General features: G+C 42.0%; 1 protein-coding gene across 2 annotated transcripts in view; it reads right to left on the bottom strand.

Annotated features, from left to right (window-relative positions):
* Window positions 1-3,810: 3,810 nt before the first annotated feature.
* The window catches only part of PTPRB (protein tyrosine phosphatase receptor type B), a 111,717-nt gene continuing 97,288 nt past the window's right edge, over window positions 3,811-18,239 (bottom strand). For both annotated transcript variants that reach the window (XM_032493764.1, XM_032493766.1), the window contains 3 exons: window positions 17,021-17,156; window positions 10,750-10,870; window positions 3,811-9,162 (listed from right to left, as the gene is read on the bottom strand). In XM_032493764.1, the coding sequence (XP_032349655.1) occupies window positions 9,140-9,162; window positions 10,750-10,870; window positions 17,021-17,156 (280 nt within the window). In that variant the 3' untranslated portion in view covers window positions 3,811-9,139. The remainder of the gene's footprint in view (window positions 9,163-10,749; window positions 10,871-17,020; window positions 17,157-18,239) is intronic.

Genomic DNA, 18,239 nt, shown 5'->3' with positions numbered 1-18,239 from the left:
GGATGAATCTTAAATTTGTTCACTTGGTGCCTTGGAGAAATCATTCTGGAGACTATGAAGTCTCGTAGAGAAGACAAGAAATAATTGCAACATAATATGCCATTAGGCATAAAAAATGAAAAACGTCACTATAGATACAGAAGAAATGCTGAGGTGGAGTGGAGTTTGGGGGGACAAGTTAGGGAAGCACCCATCTCAGGGGTCAAGGGAGGGTCACTGAGATTTTTTGATGTTTCTGGTATAGTAAAAATTTTAAAAACTTCAAATTTAAAAAAATGTCTAAAGAGGGCTATAAAATCACTTACATGACAAAATGATGAAAACATTTATTTAAAAAAAATATTTATGGTACATTACAGGGAGACTGATCTAATAATGGGCCTGAGTTGAAAGTTACATGAAGCTTGTCTTCATCTCTCATTCCTGTCTGCGTCTCTGTGATGCTACATTTAATTTTATTTGTTGATAAATCAAAGGACTATCTTTGCGACCCTTTGTAAGGGTGAGGCCTGGGATGGTGAACTTCCTGCCCCCTGTGATGGGTCCTGAGTGTCAGAGAAGAGGGGAGAACTGTTTTAGGTGGGGAGAAAAAGGAATACATACCAGAGCAAAAATGTACAGAACAGTAGCACGCACTCTAGATAGAAGGGCTTGAGGCAGTGAAGCATCAGCGGCAAGCAGAGGAGGGGCTGCAGCTGCAGCTGGGGAGGAAGGCACAGGCCAAGTCATCAAGGGCTTCTGGCGAGGCCAGGGAGCCAGGACTGTACCTTGTGGATAATTGGGAGGCACTGGTCAGTATCAGGAGGACCATGGATCTATTTTAGATCCATCACTCGGGTCACAGTGTGGATGGGGGACTGGAGTGCCAGACAGAGGCACAGGGACCACCCCGAGGGCTTGTGCTTTTGCCGAGATGATGAGATATAAACTCGGGCAGGTTGGTGATCTAGAGAAGGGCGGGCTATCTGGAGGTTAATAGAAATGGCAATACGTAGAGAGACTGCTGATGACTTTCTGTTCTGGAGATACGGATGGAAAAGACACCTGGCCCTTGAGACTTAATAAAGTCACGGGTCTAAATATCCTGTTCTACCCCCAGTCGTGTGGCATGCTGCCCAGCCAAGTGTGTGCGCGGCCTCGGGTGCTCAGGCCCCGGGAAGCTGCTCCGAGGGGGCTGGTCCAGGGCAATCCCAGTGGTGCCGGGAAGACCGCCCATCTCTCGGTCATTAGTCCCTTTGCTGAGCTCCGCTCATACCCTATTGAGTAACTCCTCTACTTAGATTGATTGCTGATGTGCTATTCTTTGCAGGTAAACGGTTGTTTCCTTCCCCAGCCGTCTGTCATGAGTGGGGAAAGAACATCAACTTGGGTGAAATCTGGGTCAGGGGTCATTGGAAAGTTCTTTAGGAATGAAATAAGGCTTGAACATTTCATTTGTGTCTTACAAGTGGTAACTTCTGACTGAGGTTAGATTTAGAAATGTTCCCAGGCTTCTGAACTCTTCCACTTTTAATCCACTTTTGTTTCTATAGTTGTATCATCAGCTTTCTGTTTTTGATTTTTGTTATTGTCATTTTTTTTACCTTAGCTCCTCGGCAAGCCCTAAGACACGGACACTTCTGGGCCACCAAAGGCTTATAGCAGGATAGCAGAGACAGGAAACATATTTCACTGCGAGCTCTTTCGTAAAGACTGAAATAGATGCCAAGTGTCTTCTTGGGGTCGAGAGCTCCAAGAGCAAAGAGAAAACTAATTTAATATTGAGAGGGTTTACACAAAGGTTCTTGCACCAAAACCATAAACCTCAGAAAGAAAGATAAGCTTTACTTAGATCAACAAATCTCTAAAATAATAGTACAGTTTTCCTTGGGAGATACTGAGCTGGGGAGCTATTTTTGTGAGCATGGCCTTTGGTGAGTAGGTGAATGTTAACTCCTACACAGAACCATCCCTGCATGGTTTTCTCTGTTACTCAGGCTTGAATCTTATCAGTTAATTTTTACCCTTCTATTGTGAATTCTCCTTTTATTGGTAACATCAAAAGCCTTACCAATTCTTCCAAAACCTAGTGGTAAAACTTCTTCTGGGCTTTAGGTGGTTTGCTTTAATTAGCTTTAATAATGGTTTATAATGCTATTATGTTAAAAAAAATCATGTTTTCTCCTTTTCCATTCAATAGTATTTCAGTTTTTGATAACGTATGACTCTAAAATTATAGTCTGAAGATTTGTTTAACAAGTGAGTGTCTCCAGATATACGAGATAGGAAAATGAAAGGAGTAGTCACATAAAATGTTGAAAGTTCCACTTAAGGTTCAGTCTCAGGGTTAGACATGGCTGCTCCTTCCACTGCATCTGAGAAGCTTCCTTCTTTGTCTATATTTACATGTAGACAGGTCCTCCCCAATGAATAACAGGAAGACAAGTTTCGAGTCCAGCACTGTCCTGTTTTTTTTTTAATTGAAATATAGTTGATTTACAATGTTGTGTTAATTTCAGGTGTACAGCAAAGTGATTCAATTATACATATACATATACATATTTTTTCAGATTCTTTTCCATTATGATTTATTACAAGAATTGAATATAGTTCCCCGTGTTATACAGTAGGTCCTTCTTGTTTATCTATTTGATATATAGCAGTGTATATATGTTAATCCCAAATCCCCAATTTATCCCTCTCCCCCACACCCTTTCCCCCTTGGTAACCACAGTTTGCTTTCTATGTCTGTGAGTCTATTTCTGGTTTGTAAATAAGCTCATTTGTATCTTTTTTTTTTAAAGATTCCATATATAAGTGATATCATATGATATTTGGCTTTCTCTGTGACTTACTTCACTTAATGTGAATCTTTAGGTCCATCCACATTGCTGCAAATGGCATTAGTTTATTATTTTTTATGGCTGAGAAGTATTCCATTGTGGGTATATAGCACAGCTTTATTCATTCATCTGTCGATGGACATTGCAGCAGTGTCCTATTTCACTGCTTCACTTTTAAACATGGCTCTTGGTTTCCATCACTGTCCATCCCTCAGGTGGCCCATCCAGCTCTAACATTTTATGATTGTGGAGGATGTATCAAAAGAATCATTAAATGATTAGTTTCATAGTTGTAATATTCTCTTTATGAGTAAATTCCATCCAACAAACAGCTACTTTGGAGAAAAAAAAAAAAAGGTCAAGCCTCCAGGGTCAAGTTCTTTTGCTAACCTGACTGTTTGAATCCAGAAACTGTTCAAAAAAGATGGATGCTTTGATTTAATGGTTTTACGTGTAGATCTCTTACTGTACATTTTTTAAAAATGAAGATTTCTGTAAGTTGTAGAAAAGTGAAATACTGGAGTTGTGAAGGACACTGATCCTTCAACTTAAATGTGAAAAAGTCAAAAAGGCAAAATAATAATTCTGGAAATAGACACAGAAGATCTTAACCAAATGTCACACCACCTGCTTACGTGTGAAGTGTCTCTGAAGGGCTCACGGGGATCCAGCTGGGGCAGCGCTTGTGAGATGACACCAACGCTGTGGGTAACAGATGACATTTTGGTTACTAACGAACTAAAGCACTGAAAACAAGAATGGAGTTGGAGACAGTCAACTAGAGAGTCCCCACTCCATGTACATGACACCCTAGGTGACCAGCTCAGCACTTGCAGGAGCAAAGGTTAAGACAACCATGCTCTTCCTGTCAATGGCCTGGACGACTTTTCCCATTTAGAAGCAGTCACTCCTGACCTTTGTCCTGAGCAGAAGGATGGTAGAAATTGATAAACGAGACACAGGCGAATAGAAGACGGAACACTTTTCCTTCAACAAACAGCAGTTTTATTCCTGTACTAGTGCAAAGATGTGTAAGACACTATATAGGTTTTTGGACCATAGTTACAAATATAAAAATATATTAAGCAAATACATAATTTAAATAGAAAGACTAAGGAAGTGCTTTGTTCAAACAGTTGGTTAGAAAAACAATGTCGTAGGGAGGTACTCTAGTATGAAAAAAATAGAACCGTCTATGCCATTTTAAATAACCAGATTTGCAGAGAAAGAATACAAAATATTAAAAACATGAAAGTGCTCTGTTATAGAACATAGTAAGTTCAGTTGCTAGATTTATTCACGTTATTTATTTAAGCTTCGTGCAAATCAAGGAACAGCCAGATGAGCCACCATGGACAGTAGAATTATTAGACACTGACCAACATCCAAAGTATTGGGCCAGGAGCAGTTTCCACTCCAAAAGTACATGTTGAATGTCTATGAACTGTGTCCTAATTTCTATAAGGTAGGAGTAGAGACAAGATCAAAGACTTGGTCCTTGTCCTTAGAGAGTTTATAAGCCTGATGAATCCCACCTGAAAGACCAGAGATTAAAGACTCTTCAGGTAAGACACTGGCGCCCCTGGTTGTCAGTGTGGTTGAGATTTGGAGATTTCATGAAAGCCCCTGTAGACTCTAGCTCATAGGTGGAACACCGCCCAACTCTACTGCACACCCATAAAGTCACAATTGCATAGTCTTCTTCTTGTTGGTGTGCTGGCATGCTCACTCAGCTATTAAAACACAACATCTCAAATGTAGCAGACAGCTTGCTCTTAGGATGAAGACTGATTTTCTTAAGAGGAATTACTTAAGGCAAAAAACGGCCATAACTAACCTTTTTGTGAATATTCTAGAAGGAACACATTACATTTGTCTGACATTATTCACCATTTTCAATGACTTATTTTGGTATATTATATAAGATCACATACATTGACCCCTTGGTTATAAAAATAATCTTTGGTAAATCTGCGAATAGATCTCTTTTATTTCCATTACATAAACCTCTATTTTAGGGGCATTCACCAACAATTTTCTTATTTCATGAATGTATCTATGTAGACAACCTTTAAAAAAAATAAAATGCCTTATTTTTGCTGCATGCATCTATTCTGAGGGAGCCTCCCTACAAGTCAAGAGTATTCTTTTAGTCAGAAATATTTCCATTGCTAGAAACATTTTTAGAACAGAACAGATTTTTGCTATTATCATGGCTGCAGTAAATGTTACCCTGCATTTTAAACAAAATGGCCAAACGTTTTCAAAAAGACAGCATCCATGACAAGAATCTAAGGTAGTGCGTTCAGAATTCCAAATTCAATGTTGTTAAACACCTGGTCAATTCACAAAGTAAATGCATCAATTAAATTGCTTAATCAGCTGAATCATCTGGTCAACCCAGCCAAGGTGAACCCGCTAAATGATAACACGCCCTCACAGAAGCATGTGACATTTTCAAGGAACAGTCTTGGCGAACAGAAGGGTTGCTATTTCCTCTTTCTGATGATGTCTGCTCAGATCCCCCTTTTCAAATATTTTTTTCTTCTTTGCATCATTTCACTTGCTCTCTGCAGTCATGGTTTATAGACTTTCCCTTGATGTGATTTGAAATCTTGGGTTAAAATTACTCAGAGACTTAGAGCATTTGGGCTGGTAACAGCCTTTCGCATTCTGTCTCTCCAGGAATGAGGTACCACTGCAGGCTTGCTCACAGCCACTTTGTGGAGGACCAGCTTTTCCTTCCTCTCACACTGTCTCGGCTGATCACTTTCTTTCATTTCGTCAGTGAAATGGAACGTGGAAAGTCCTTGAACTGCTGCCACAAACAAGCAGCTTACTATCTACTTTTTCCCCTCCCCAGCCAGGTCATGTTTGGTTTGGCTCACGTGTGTGAACGAGAGCTCTAGAGAGCCCCAGTTTGGGGGCTCAGACCCTACCCTCGCTGTCATACAGATCTGGCAGGCTTATGATTTCAGGATTCCAAACTCAGACACCCAGAAAGCTAAGTGAATGAGAATTTAGTATATGGATGACAATTTTCCTACGAGAGGCAAGGAGAGTTGTTTAAATATAAAAAACTGGATCCTGAGACACTAAGGCAGGAGAATCAGAGTGTGAAATAGAATGTGTGAAGTCTATTTTTGTATCTCTGGACATCTGCTTAATGGTTTCATATTATTTTCATGTCATTTGGGGCTTTCCTCCAAGAGGTAATAAAATTAAGACCCTCCCAAATAAAACTGTCCCCAATATATCTGTGTGCTCTGGCTGCTTCTGTGTTGAGAAGTAAAAATCATCATCCTCTCTTCTATGATGTGGAGCCTGCAAGACTATGTAATACCCATGGATGTAAGAAGATGAACAGAAAATAAGATCACATTCTACTGGGAAAGCAAATATAATTCAAAAGGGAGAAAGGGACAAGTAGTGAAAAAGAGAGACTCAGAAGTCTTAAGAGCTGGTGAATTACTTCGGACAAGTAGGTGCAGACCCAGACAGAGCATTTAGAAAAATCTGATTCAAGAGCTGAAAAGTTGGCTGCTCTCCAGAGAAGAACAGAATGATAATACGAAATTGATTTAATGAGTAGAGATTAAAGGAGTTAATTATAAAGAACTTGGATAAATAATTATTAAAATGCAAGACGGGACCCTTCCAAGATTTGATAGCTCCAAAGCACTTTGAAGACTCGATGATTAAAGTGTGCCGCACAGGTGCACAGCCAGGATGCCCACCGCGACAGGAAATGGAGTGTTTACCAAGACCTAACACAGGATAGGATTAAATTAAAATACACCCAACTGAGCTGAATGTCAAGGAAACCTTTTTTTCCCCCCCTCTTCCTAAATTTAATAAATAGATCAACTAGATTATGTATTTAGCCTTTGGTGGTGGTGGGAGGGAAGATAGTGAAATATTTGTTGCTAAGGAGATTTAAAATTAGATAGGTGCAGGGTAGGAATAAATATGTCCTGCGTCAGACTAAAAGAACATAGTTTTCTCTTGTCATGTCCATTTCCATGACACTGGTTCCACCCCAGGGTTATTTACTGTGACAGATGCATAGGGTTTTTTTTTTTTTTTTATGGTTTTAATTCTTGGTTTGTGCAATGAGTTGCTTTCTCCTTTCAGTCCAGTGATTTGCTAGAAAAGCTTCATCAGAGCTTTCCAGTGTGTGGCCTGGGTAACTTCACTGCCTCGCTGAGGCCCTCTCTTAGCTTAATTGAAAACAGTAACAGCCACCCTACCTCTATGACTGTGATGCAGGCTCCCTACTGCAGCTTCCAGGACAGTGCCTAGCAAGTTGCAGGCATGGACTAAAACTTTTCTGAATGAATGAAAAGCCAAAAACAAATTTTCCTTTCCATGTATGAATGTGATTTGCACCCAGCAACATTTGCTTACAATTCTGTATTTTTTTTTTTTTTTTTTTTGCTTTTTTGCTTTTTTGCTTTTTCCTTTGAGTGTAGGGATAGTTACTCCTAAGAGACACCACATCTCATAAACCTTGGACCTTTATTTTCTCCCTGGTGGTACCTCTGCTGCATTTATATGTATGTTGTTCCTTCATTTCTAGAGGATCCACCTAGTTATCTAAAACAGGATCAAAGCCTAACACTGTCATTTCCAAAGAGCACTGAGCACAATGATATGGTGAAAACTTGGAATCACCTTTGCATTCATTCTTATAAAGATTTTTTTTTCCTGTTTCTGTAAACTTCAAATAGCCCTGGAATTTTTTCCTGCTTCGGTGGAGCTTTCCTTAACTATAAGTAACTATTTTAGATATGTTAAGTGATTTCTTATTACTCTGCCAATTATACCCAGTATATTCCTTTGGGAACTTCATGGTAGGTAGCAAAAATACACACTTTGAAAAGAAATGTACTCTTTCTGCAAATGAAGCTGTGAGATCAACAACCTTGATCTCGAAGGCTTAAGTGTATTAGAGAGAAATCTGTAGTGAGAAAAAGACAAACATTCCTGACTCAACAGCCGTGTGGATAACATCCTGAGGCCTTTCAAATTTTCCCCAGGAAGACCCTCAGGACTGGACCTAGCGGAGGGCAACACCCATTTTCTGACTCACTGAAATTTGTCAAAGTGAAAATAGGCATCACATACTGAAGATCAACTTGGCAGAGTTTGGAGGGCCTTTTATTTGAAATACAACTTCAGGTGACTACCTGATACTCTGACTTCAAAGATTTACTAAAAAAAGGCTTTTGGAAAGTCTTATACAAGCACCACTGAATTTTGGGTTTTATGGTTTTTTTTTTTTTAATTAACAATATATGCTGTCTGTGGACATTTCTATAGAGATATTGACATTAGGCCCTTCAATCAGGAGTATAACCCAGCACCACAACCTTCTTCTACTGGGAAAGCCAAGTATGACTGGGGCAGTTTTGACTTTGCCACTAATAATGAGAGGAAGACATGCGTGCGTCCAGCAGCCAACCCACATGTCACGGTCCAGGTGTGCACGTCCACACGGCACCCCGTGAATGCAGTGACACTGATTCCAGTCGCCATGGATGGATGGCATTTTGCGTGCTGGCTCTATGTTCCCAGTCGGGAGTACAGGTGGCATGCTGTGACATAAGGAACCCATCACTTCTGTTTGGATTGTTCTCCCTCAAAACCTGCAACCCTGGCCCCTGAGCTGACCACGCTGGCTTGAACCTCTGGCAGGAGAAAGGGGACCGACTGACCAGCTGAGACACAACCACCGACTCTGGCTCGGGCGCTGCTTAATCCCGTCTCCCCAGTCCCTTCTTTTGACTGTTACATTTGTCCAGATTGCATGTGGATCATCTTTGGATCCTAAGATTCATAGGACAGCAATGCAGCCAAGCCAGCTGTCCTCTCAGCTCTCTGTCCATCCGTGCCCTGTATCTTGTCCAGTAAGCATCAAATCTGGTAAAAATCATGGCCCCAGGGACCGTCTCTGTAACCACCTCCATACACATTTTACAAGTCGTCCTGTCATACAGGTTGAATTAGTTTATGTAGAACAAGCCATGAACACTTTAGTGTGGAAAAATAGTATTATATAAAGCTTAATATTAAACATTATGAAAATATATATATTTACAGAAGAAACTACAAAATACAACTATGTACAATAATATCTATTACCTTTAAATTACATAAATTCTTTAAAATACTCCAGATTAATAAATTATACATAGTATCAACAGAAATAGTTGGCACCTCTGTAGGGCATGAAGCAAGTTTTCTGTTTTTGTTTTTTGTTTTTTTTTAAATCACACAGTGAATAGTTTTTATCCAGGAGCTCCTCGGGTGCATTCTCAATGCCTTGAATAGCCCGCATCTGAAAGGAAGGACACTGTAATTAGAGGCTGCAGTGGGGTGTGTCACAGTTGTCTGTTGTGCTTATGAAAATTACAAATGGGAAAGACTAGCAGAAGCTCCAGATGGTTTAGATGAGAGCATCCCTTGTAGGGGCCAGGTCACTGCATTCAGAGCCACGGAATAGTACAATTGGAAAGGACTGATTCCAGTCTATCCCTTCTGGTTTTACAGATCAGCCCATAGGCCAGAGACACAGTAACTCACTCAGGGTTTCACAGCTTGTGAATCCTAGTTAGCTCCAGAGCTAGGACCTGAATCCTAATTTTCAGATGCCTGAAGCTAAACATACCATAGTTAGCTGCTTTCAGGAGCACCCAAGACTACTCTAAAAAAGACTTAAACAAGCCAAAGCAAGACAAAGGAAATTTCAAAGCTCCCAGAGCCACCTCCATAGGTGGCTGGAGCTTCTTAAAGAATCTGACATGCCAAAACCTTAATTTACTCTACAGATAAATTAGGGGGTAATTATTTACAATACAAAAGGATTATCTGATTTACAAAGAACTCCTTTAAATAGCAGCCCTCTCATGTATGTGTGCATTACAGATTATTAAGTATGTAATATACTGGCTAAGTAGGGGGGTATAGAGGGTGCAGAGAACTAAATAAAATGGAAGAGCATTTAGAAATGGAGATAAAATAGCTCTGAAATGTTGTTTGTCCAAAAAAAAAAAAAAAGATCTATAGATGGATATGGTCCATGTGACAAAAAAACTGAGACTTATACAAACAGCCACGTGAGTGAGCAGTCTTGAGTGGTCAGTCCAGCCCCAGTCAAGCCTTCAGATGACTGTAGCCCTGGCCAATGTCTTGACTACAACCTCATGAGAGACCCTGGGCCAGAACCACTCAGCTAAACCCTTCCCAAATTCCTGATCTACAGGAACTGTGAGATAATAAATGTTGAGTTAAGCTGCTAAGTTTGGGGGTAATTTGTTAGCTGGTAAGAAACAACTAATACAATGTAACTTCAAATTTGCAATTAGCCAGTGTGATAAATTAGATTGTAAAGATGGTCCTGAGTAGGAAAAAGCATGCAGACCCTTCGCGTGCCAAGTAATTACTGTCTCACCAAAGCAGTGCCTTATAAAGTTGATACATTTTTTTCTACTTAATTTTTCATTTAAAAATGCTACATGCTTGTTTTAGAAAATTTAGACATAAAATGGAAGAAAAATCATATACTATTTTACTGCTCAGAAGAATTTGTTTTACTATTGTGGTATATTTCTTTCCAGTTTTTTCAAAGCATCCTCCTTAGCAGTGAGCCTTATCCTTCAGAAATGTCAAGGCCAGTCCTTAACAGAGGGCATCCTAGGCCGGGTAGGAAGAGATACCACGTGAAATCTCTGCTCCACTCTGGGGGTCCCTCCCCACTCTGCCGCTCTTCCCTGTTGCCACTCAGTGAGGGTCTTTCCTTGCAGCCTTTGGGCAGAAGAAGAGATGGGGGGGTAGGGCATGTTGGAAAAGCTGGAGGTTTTTAACGGTTTCCAGATCGACTGTATTTTGATAAACAAACCTATAAATTAGTGAAGTAAGCTCCTACCTCTGTGATACTCTGGATTCACATTTTCGTAGATGGGAAACAAGGGGTTTTCTTGTTCGCTCCGTAGCTTCCTCGCTCTGAGAACATCTCTCACACACTGATGCAGGTACACATACTGACACTGTGAAAAAGCAGGAGGCGTGTCAGAGGAAGGCACGTTCTCAAGCATAAGCAAGATGAGGACTGTCACAAAACATCAAGGGTAGTGGGATTCTATACAGTTAGCAAACTTCTCGATCGTCATTTCACTAATGGCCTCTAGTATGTAGAAGAGTGACAACTTTCTAAAACCACAGAGAATAATGGTAATGGGCAGAAAGGTGGGGTTTATTCATTTTTTTATGTGCATGCATATTTAGAGTGCCTACAACTCTGGCACATAGTAGGTCTTCCACAAATAGTTATTAAATTATACAAATGAATGCCAAACACTGTGCTATGCATTTTACATGAATTGTCTCATTTGATTATTTTGACAACTTAGTATAGTAGATACAATTATCCACATGAGGGGAGACTCAGAGTAGTTAAGTAATTTCTCCAAGGTCACACAGCTAAGAAATGGGACCCTCGGATTTAATCCTGGGTGTGTGACCTAAAACTTCATGCTTTTTTTTCCCTCCATCAGTTTTCTTGGATTCTAATTTCATTGCATTATTGAATGAGAAAGTCATTTCGTTCCCTTTTTGTGGGGGTGGGGGGGTACAGTGAGAAAAAGGAGGTGTGTACAGCAGACGCCATGGGACTTATTCATCATGGTTCTCACAGCATCGGAGTGTGACTCGTAGAAGAATCTCAGAGGTGCTGGCTGACTGCAGAGAACTACGGAGGGTGAGACAGTGAGGCCAGACCCACCTGTCGGCTGTCTGGGAACTAACTACTTTGGAAATAGAAAAAAATATAGAAGAGCTAGTGTTCTGGTGACTGAAAGGACACCATGGAGACCTCCACTAACAGCAGAAGCTCAGCCACAGGCCCCAATCGTGTGCACTGGGCCCCCTTCCTTCCTTCCTACCGTCGGAGCTGTCTAGTAAGGGAGTGAATGTCTGTGTGACCTGAGCACTCAGCCCCGGGCTTCTGTAAGGACACATCTCTGCTTGCAGCCCAGGGAGATGAGAGGTTGGGAGGAGAACACACCACGGGAGGGACCCTGGGCTCTTCTCAGTCTGCCTCCAGCCGGCCTAGATGGGGACCTCAGTTTCCCTATCTATAAAACAAGAAGGCCAAGGTCTGCTCTACAGCTAACGTCTTTTGACCATGAAAGTCTGTGTTAGACTTTGTGTTGCCATCAATTACAGGGATATGGATAAACATTCCTGGACCCTGTGTTTAGGGTGACCCGTGTGATCAGCGTGAGTGCTGTCAAGGTTTGAGACACAAAGGGAGACCATAAGATCTTCCCTCACCAACGATCTTTAAAAGTGGACAAGTATTTATTTTCATGGGTTGGCACTAGGCACGGCCCCTGGTTGGAAGCCCGCTTGGTCGTCCATTCTTGGGACCTCGTAATGTGGGTCTGGTGTACCCATTCAGTTAGGACCTTTCCCAGAAGCAAATCAATCAGTGAGACCTGTGTTAATGTTAATAGGTCTTTGCATTTTTGCTCACAGACTCAGCTCATTTGTTGTAAGTGTTTCATGACACCTTGATCTTGAAAATTTGAGGAGGGTACCATCCTGAGATGGTTTTTAGTGTAGGCAGTCATTCTGTCATCTTGAAAACAATCTGCCAAATTATTAACTGACGCTGCCCTGTTTTCCCCCATCTGATGCGTAATTCATATTTTCAATTCTATCGGGATGTGAAATTAGTTTGGGAGCTTAGTTTGGCTGAGAATGAGCTCTAGAGTCCCTGTGCTATGCCTTATTAATAAATTCTTCAACAGTGATCCACCAAGGGCTCTGAAAACAGTTAATATTCATTAATTTGCCTTGTCTGAAATATAAATTCTTCTTTTCCCAACAGAACACCCCTTTGAAAATGATAACTACTAAAACCTTCAAATTGTTAATGTGCTTCCATTTAATTCTTAATGAAAAGTAGACAAAGTCTAAAAGATGAACTTCAAAATGTAAAAGATCATGTTTTTTTCTCTGTCCAGCGAACTGGGGAAGCCTCATTTCCACTTAATTCCACCACTAGCTGCAGGATGAGATGATATTTATCTTACAGCCTTTCATGGTCTCTGAGTGCACAGTTTAGCAGAGGGGCAGATATGTGAACAAATAGCTATAAGGTGATAAACACAAGATAGAATTGTGTAGAAAGCTTCACACACGAGACGCCATCAAGTTCACTTTCGGTGGTGGTGCGGGCGGTGAGTATTAGAAAAAGCGACATTTGTTAAGAATTTGAGCAAAGAGATAGGACATCGCGAGTGATTTAAATAACAAGAAGGTGTATGTATATTCTGGAAAGTGCGAGCAGTCTAGGGTAGTTAAAATGTGGGGTGCATGGGGTCGTGGGAAACTCCTAGGACAATCCCCTAAATGGGCACTGAGTCTACAGCATCCCACTGTTTCCTTCTCACGGGAATAGTTGAGATCCACGGACTGGGACTATCACCTATTGTTCTGTACAAGTTATCCTTCCGTCCGAGTGTCTCTCTCAGAGTCAGGCTGCAACCTGGCCCCAAGGCAGGTGACCAGAAGGAGAGACACACTTGCAAATCCCTTGTCTGACGCCTCTTTGTTTAGAAACCTTTTGCTCTTTCATATATTTATCAAAACTCGTGAAGACCTGCACTGCTTTGTATCCCAAACAAGGTAAAGTTGAGGCTGACTCTCTGGACCCAGAAAGTAACACAAGGGGTCAGAATGTCCTTCTTCCTCTGCTGGAACTGTCACCCACAGGGGCTCCGCCGTGGATCCCGCCCCTCTGCTCTCGCTCTCAGTAGCGGGCCAGGTCTGGGGCCAGAGCCTCGGAGGCTGTAGAAGGAACCCACCTTCAGAGAGCCTTAAAGCAAGGCAGATAATGTCTGGATATCGTCCAGGATTTTGTTTGTTAGAGAAAAAAAGGGAGAAAATTTCTGTCTTCTTGCAATGTTTATTTCATTGTGATCAAAAGAATCAATGTCGCTTCTGGCCCAGGGAGGGAAATCTTCCTTAATTTGGCCAGACCCTAAAACAGTGGGGTGGGCGGGATTAGGACCTGAGACTGGAGAAGTAAGTTGAGGCCACATTACAAAGAGGCTTGTGCGCAAGGATGCGAATTCGAACTTCATTTTAAAGCAAGGGAGAGCTTTCCAAGACTCTGATGCAGGGATTTGACGCGGAGAGAGAACTTTATTGGTGGCAGTGGTGACGAAGCCTTGTCAGGGCAGGAGCTGGGGTCAGGAGACCCACGAGGAGGCAGCTGCAGAGGCCCAGTGAGAGCTGATGCAAGGCTGGGCGAGGGCAGCGGCAGTGGGGTGAGAGACGAGAACCAGGGGAAGGATGCTGGGCAGAATGGACAGGACTTAGTGATGGCCCCAATGTGGGGACTGTGGGAACAGAAGTCAGATCGCCAGCCTGAGCAAACAGACGGAGGGCTAGGTGGATGGCAACATTTTCCCCTGAAACCGGAAGGAGCAAGGGCTGGAGAGATGCTTCTGTTGTGTTGTTTTTTCCAAGAAAGGTAATGAGTTCAGTTTGGAGTAGTTTCTGGGTTTAGATGAGACAACTGTCAGGTGGAACTGTCGGGGAGCCAGGTATTTAGGTGAATGCAGGGGAAGGAGAGTGAGATTAAGGAAACGCGAACAGGGACGTGGTTCCTGAAGCCATGGGAGTGGAGGACATCCCTGCTCTGGGAGTCAGACAGTGATATTTACAGTAGGGGGCGCCTACTCATTGCCAAAAGGCATCTCCAGAGCTCTGGGCAGCTGCACAAAAGCGATCCTTGGCTCAAGAAACCTCTGACAATAGCGAGGGAGTCTGAACACACCCCCATCCGGCCACACCTACACCCACGCACCCACCTTGAGATTATTTATAATGTGATCATTTCCTCTCCTCCAAACTACACATTAAGTATGGTTTGAGTTTGTGGAAATGAAAATAAATGAATAACGAAACGCTGATGCTGGCTTTGTAGCAACATAACTGTAGGATATTTGTTCATTCATTGAATAGTTAAAAAATAGTGAGGCTAGAGCTAAGGGAAACAAGCCCCTGCCCGCTAAGAACTGCAGTCTCGTGGAGCGAGCTGACGGAGGACAAATGTGGTGCGGTGGGGGTGATTCTGCAGCCCTTCAGGGAAGGACAGAGCCAGGCAGCGGCCACCAGAGGCTGCCAAACCCATTGAGTGCAAGGTGGACGGGAAACACTCTAGTGGAGGGTCATTGTCAATTCCAGCAGCATGGAAGGAGACGCACAGACAGGAAGTGCACGTGGTAGTAAAAAGGAACCTGAGTTTAATGGAGCCTCTAGATCTAATGACCCACTGACAGAAATTATGGGAAACAGAGGGACACATTACCACCATGAAAAAGCAGTCAGCCACATTCAGAATGTGGGAATATCTACGGAGCCAGTGAACTGGTTTCTTTAACAAACGGCGTGGAAAACAAAGCAGAGGGAGGGTTATTATAGATTAAAAGAAAATTAAAAGAGACTTCACCAAATTAATGTATGGACTTTGAATTCTAATGCAAACCAAGTATAGAAAGTAATTTTTGAGATAATTAGGGATATTTAAACACTGACTAGATACTGTACAATTTAAGGGATTGTGATGAAAATTATTAGGTATGATAATGGTCTTGTGGTCTTGATTTTTAAGAGTCCTTAACTATAAAATATATATATATAATTGTAAAAATATATATGTAATAAAATATGTAATATTATTAATACTATATTAAATATATTGAATATAAAATATCAAAATATAGTCCATAAAATATATATAATATATATATTTAAATACACAGTATTTAAGGCTAAAATGATGTTATAAGTAGGACTTGCTTTAAAATATTGCAATGAGACCATGAGGTAGGGGAATCATGCATGTAGGATGTGAAGGTTAAAAAAACACAGAATACTGTTAATTGTAGAAGCTGGGGTTTGGGTAAATGGACATTCATTATACTATTTTCCCTATTTATGTATCTTTAAAAATTCCATAACAAAATATTTTAAAAATAGTGTCATAATTGTTATAATGGAAGTACTTAGCTCAGGACAGTGGCGGTGATGGAAGATCCTGGGTGTGGGCACTGCCTGCAGGAGGCAGTGACAACAGTGTTTTCCCAAAAGTGTTACAGAATATGAGGACCTGCAGGATATTAATATGCGCTGCATGTGAAAAGGATCCGAGGGTCAAGGTGGTTTTGGAAATGGTGGGCTCAACAGAGCTTAAAGGGAGCCTTGCTGCGGGACGTCTCCATTTTGTGGAGCACAGCCACCTGCATGGTTGTCATGTGTCCTGGGACTCTAAGAAGGGATGTGGTAGCACAGAGAACTTTTCACCTCTTTGACCATGGGATTTTTTTTTTCTTTAATAGAGGATTTTGCAGAGCTACTTGGGAAGCACAAAAGTAAGAGAACTTGGACCTGGTAAGGCAATTAATTATGCAGGCGAGTGACAGAGCTGGTCCGTATGGGGACATGGGTTTGACTCTGAGGCGGTGGGGCAGGGGACTTGGGGCTTAAGGCTTGTGATTCTCTGGAACAGGGTTCAAGTCTCAGCTCAGCCACTTCATAGCTGTGCAAAGCCCTTCAGCCTCTGAACTTCAGTTTTCTAGCCTGGAAATGGAAAATACTACTCTGTTTTTTTGTGAAAATTTAATGAAATAACATGCTTAGAAATGCCCTGTAAATATCAAACGACTGTATAAATGGAAGCCTTTATCCTTCACAATTAATGCCCACTCTTTGGTGTCTCCAGAAGTGGGGGTGCAGCTGGGGTGAGCTGGAGGAGAGAAGAGGTTAGAATCTGTTTCCTCTTCACTAACTGAAGTTCTTGTGCTCAAGCACCAGCCTACCTTAAAGTGATCTTCAGGAAGAACTAGCTGGCTTTTCCCTGTGTTAATACATTGATTAAAAAAAAAAATCCACGTCTCTTTTTACCCACCTAAAGAAGATGGGCAACCAGTTCAGTGAAGGACACACAGCATCCTCAAGGTCACTGACATTTGTTTTAAGATGAAAAGTCCTGTACGACATCGCTATTCAATTCTCTTTTTCCTCCTCATGAGTCACAGTCATTTCCTCTTGTCACATTACAGCCCTGGACGTCTAGGGGAGGGAGACAGACCAGGTGGTCTGTGTCCTTCAGCCGTAACTCTTACCTCAGTCTGGACCATGTGAATCCTGTGGAGTCTTAGGTCATGCACTGCTCCGTAAATGTCCACTGAATCTTTGGAGTCTAATTGCTGGAGGATTCTGTCCAATGCGATAAAGGTCCCAGTCCTACCCACACCGGCACTGGAAGAGAGAGAGAAGTAAAATCTGAGCCTTGTTATTCAATTGGCCTTTCTGGACAGCACCCAACCTTTCTTTTCCCTTCCGAGTTCTAGGAGACTAAAGACTCCTCCTCTCTCTCAATGTGCTCCAGCCTCCCATCGTTCTCCTTCCTCCACTGCTCCCTCCCCCCAGGAATGAGTACTGCTCTGCATCGCTGTGTACCACTTCCCTGCGTGCTTTTACACTCGTCCTACATTCATGTAAGTCCACAGACAATACATTCATTTAATGTTTCAAACATTTGCTAAGATGGTAAATCCTTTTGCCAACTTTTCTACTCAATGTTGGGTTCTGAGATTTCTCCACATGGTTACATGTAGAGCTGATTTCCTTTACAGAGTTTGTAAATCATTGCTAATCCATTCTCTGCGGATAGACAATGAGATCATTTTTAGTTTTTCTCTATTACGAACTGTGTTACAGTGAACATCGCCGTGCACACGCGCGGGGGTTTCTCGAGGGCGGGTATCTCGGAGCGGAGCTGCTGCATCACAGCATACGAACTCCTTCAGCTCCACCAGAGATCGTCAGACTGCTCCCTGCGATCTCATAAACTGGGCATTTTGATGCACATGTTTATAAGACAAAGAGGAACATTTTTTTTCAGTGGTTTTGGATGAAAATGCCTGCCATTCTTCAGAAAGCAGCGAGCTCTTGAGTGTTTCACATTCCTATTTTTTGAAAACATCAGGGTTCCAAAGACATACAAAAGCCGGGCTCCTAGGGTGCTGGGCTGATTGGGAGAAAATGAGGCTGTCTGACATTTCTCTTACTGTGGCAATTCCCAGCTCCTTCTTTATTACTGCCCTTCAGTTCAGGCTATCAAAGTGTTGCTGCAAACATTAATTAGCCAAACACCAGGCTCCCCAGGGAGAGAGAGAGAGCGAGGGAGGCTGCTTGTTAGGTTGACTTCATGGACGGGCCCACTGAAGCAAAGAGCAGTAAGGAGAGAACAGAAATTTAAGAACAGATTTGGGTGCCACAGAGGGCAAGTGCTGCCTTGACCTGGCGGAAGGTCGACAGGAATCTTGAAGGATGGTTGGG

The sequence above is a fragment of the Camelus ferus genome, chromosome 12, assembly GCF_009834535.1.
Source record: "Camelus ferus isolate YT-003-E chromosome 12, BCGSAC_Cfer_1.0, whole genome shotgun sequence".
In the NCBI taxonomy this organism is placed as follows: Eukaryota; Metazoa; Chordata; class Mammalia; order Artiodactyla; family Camelidae; genus Camelus; species Camelus ferus.
This window is presented reverse-complemented; position numbering and strand designations above follow the sequence as displayed.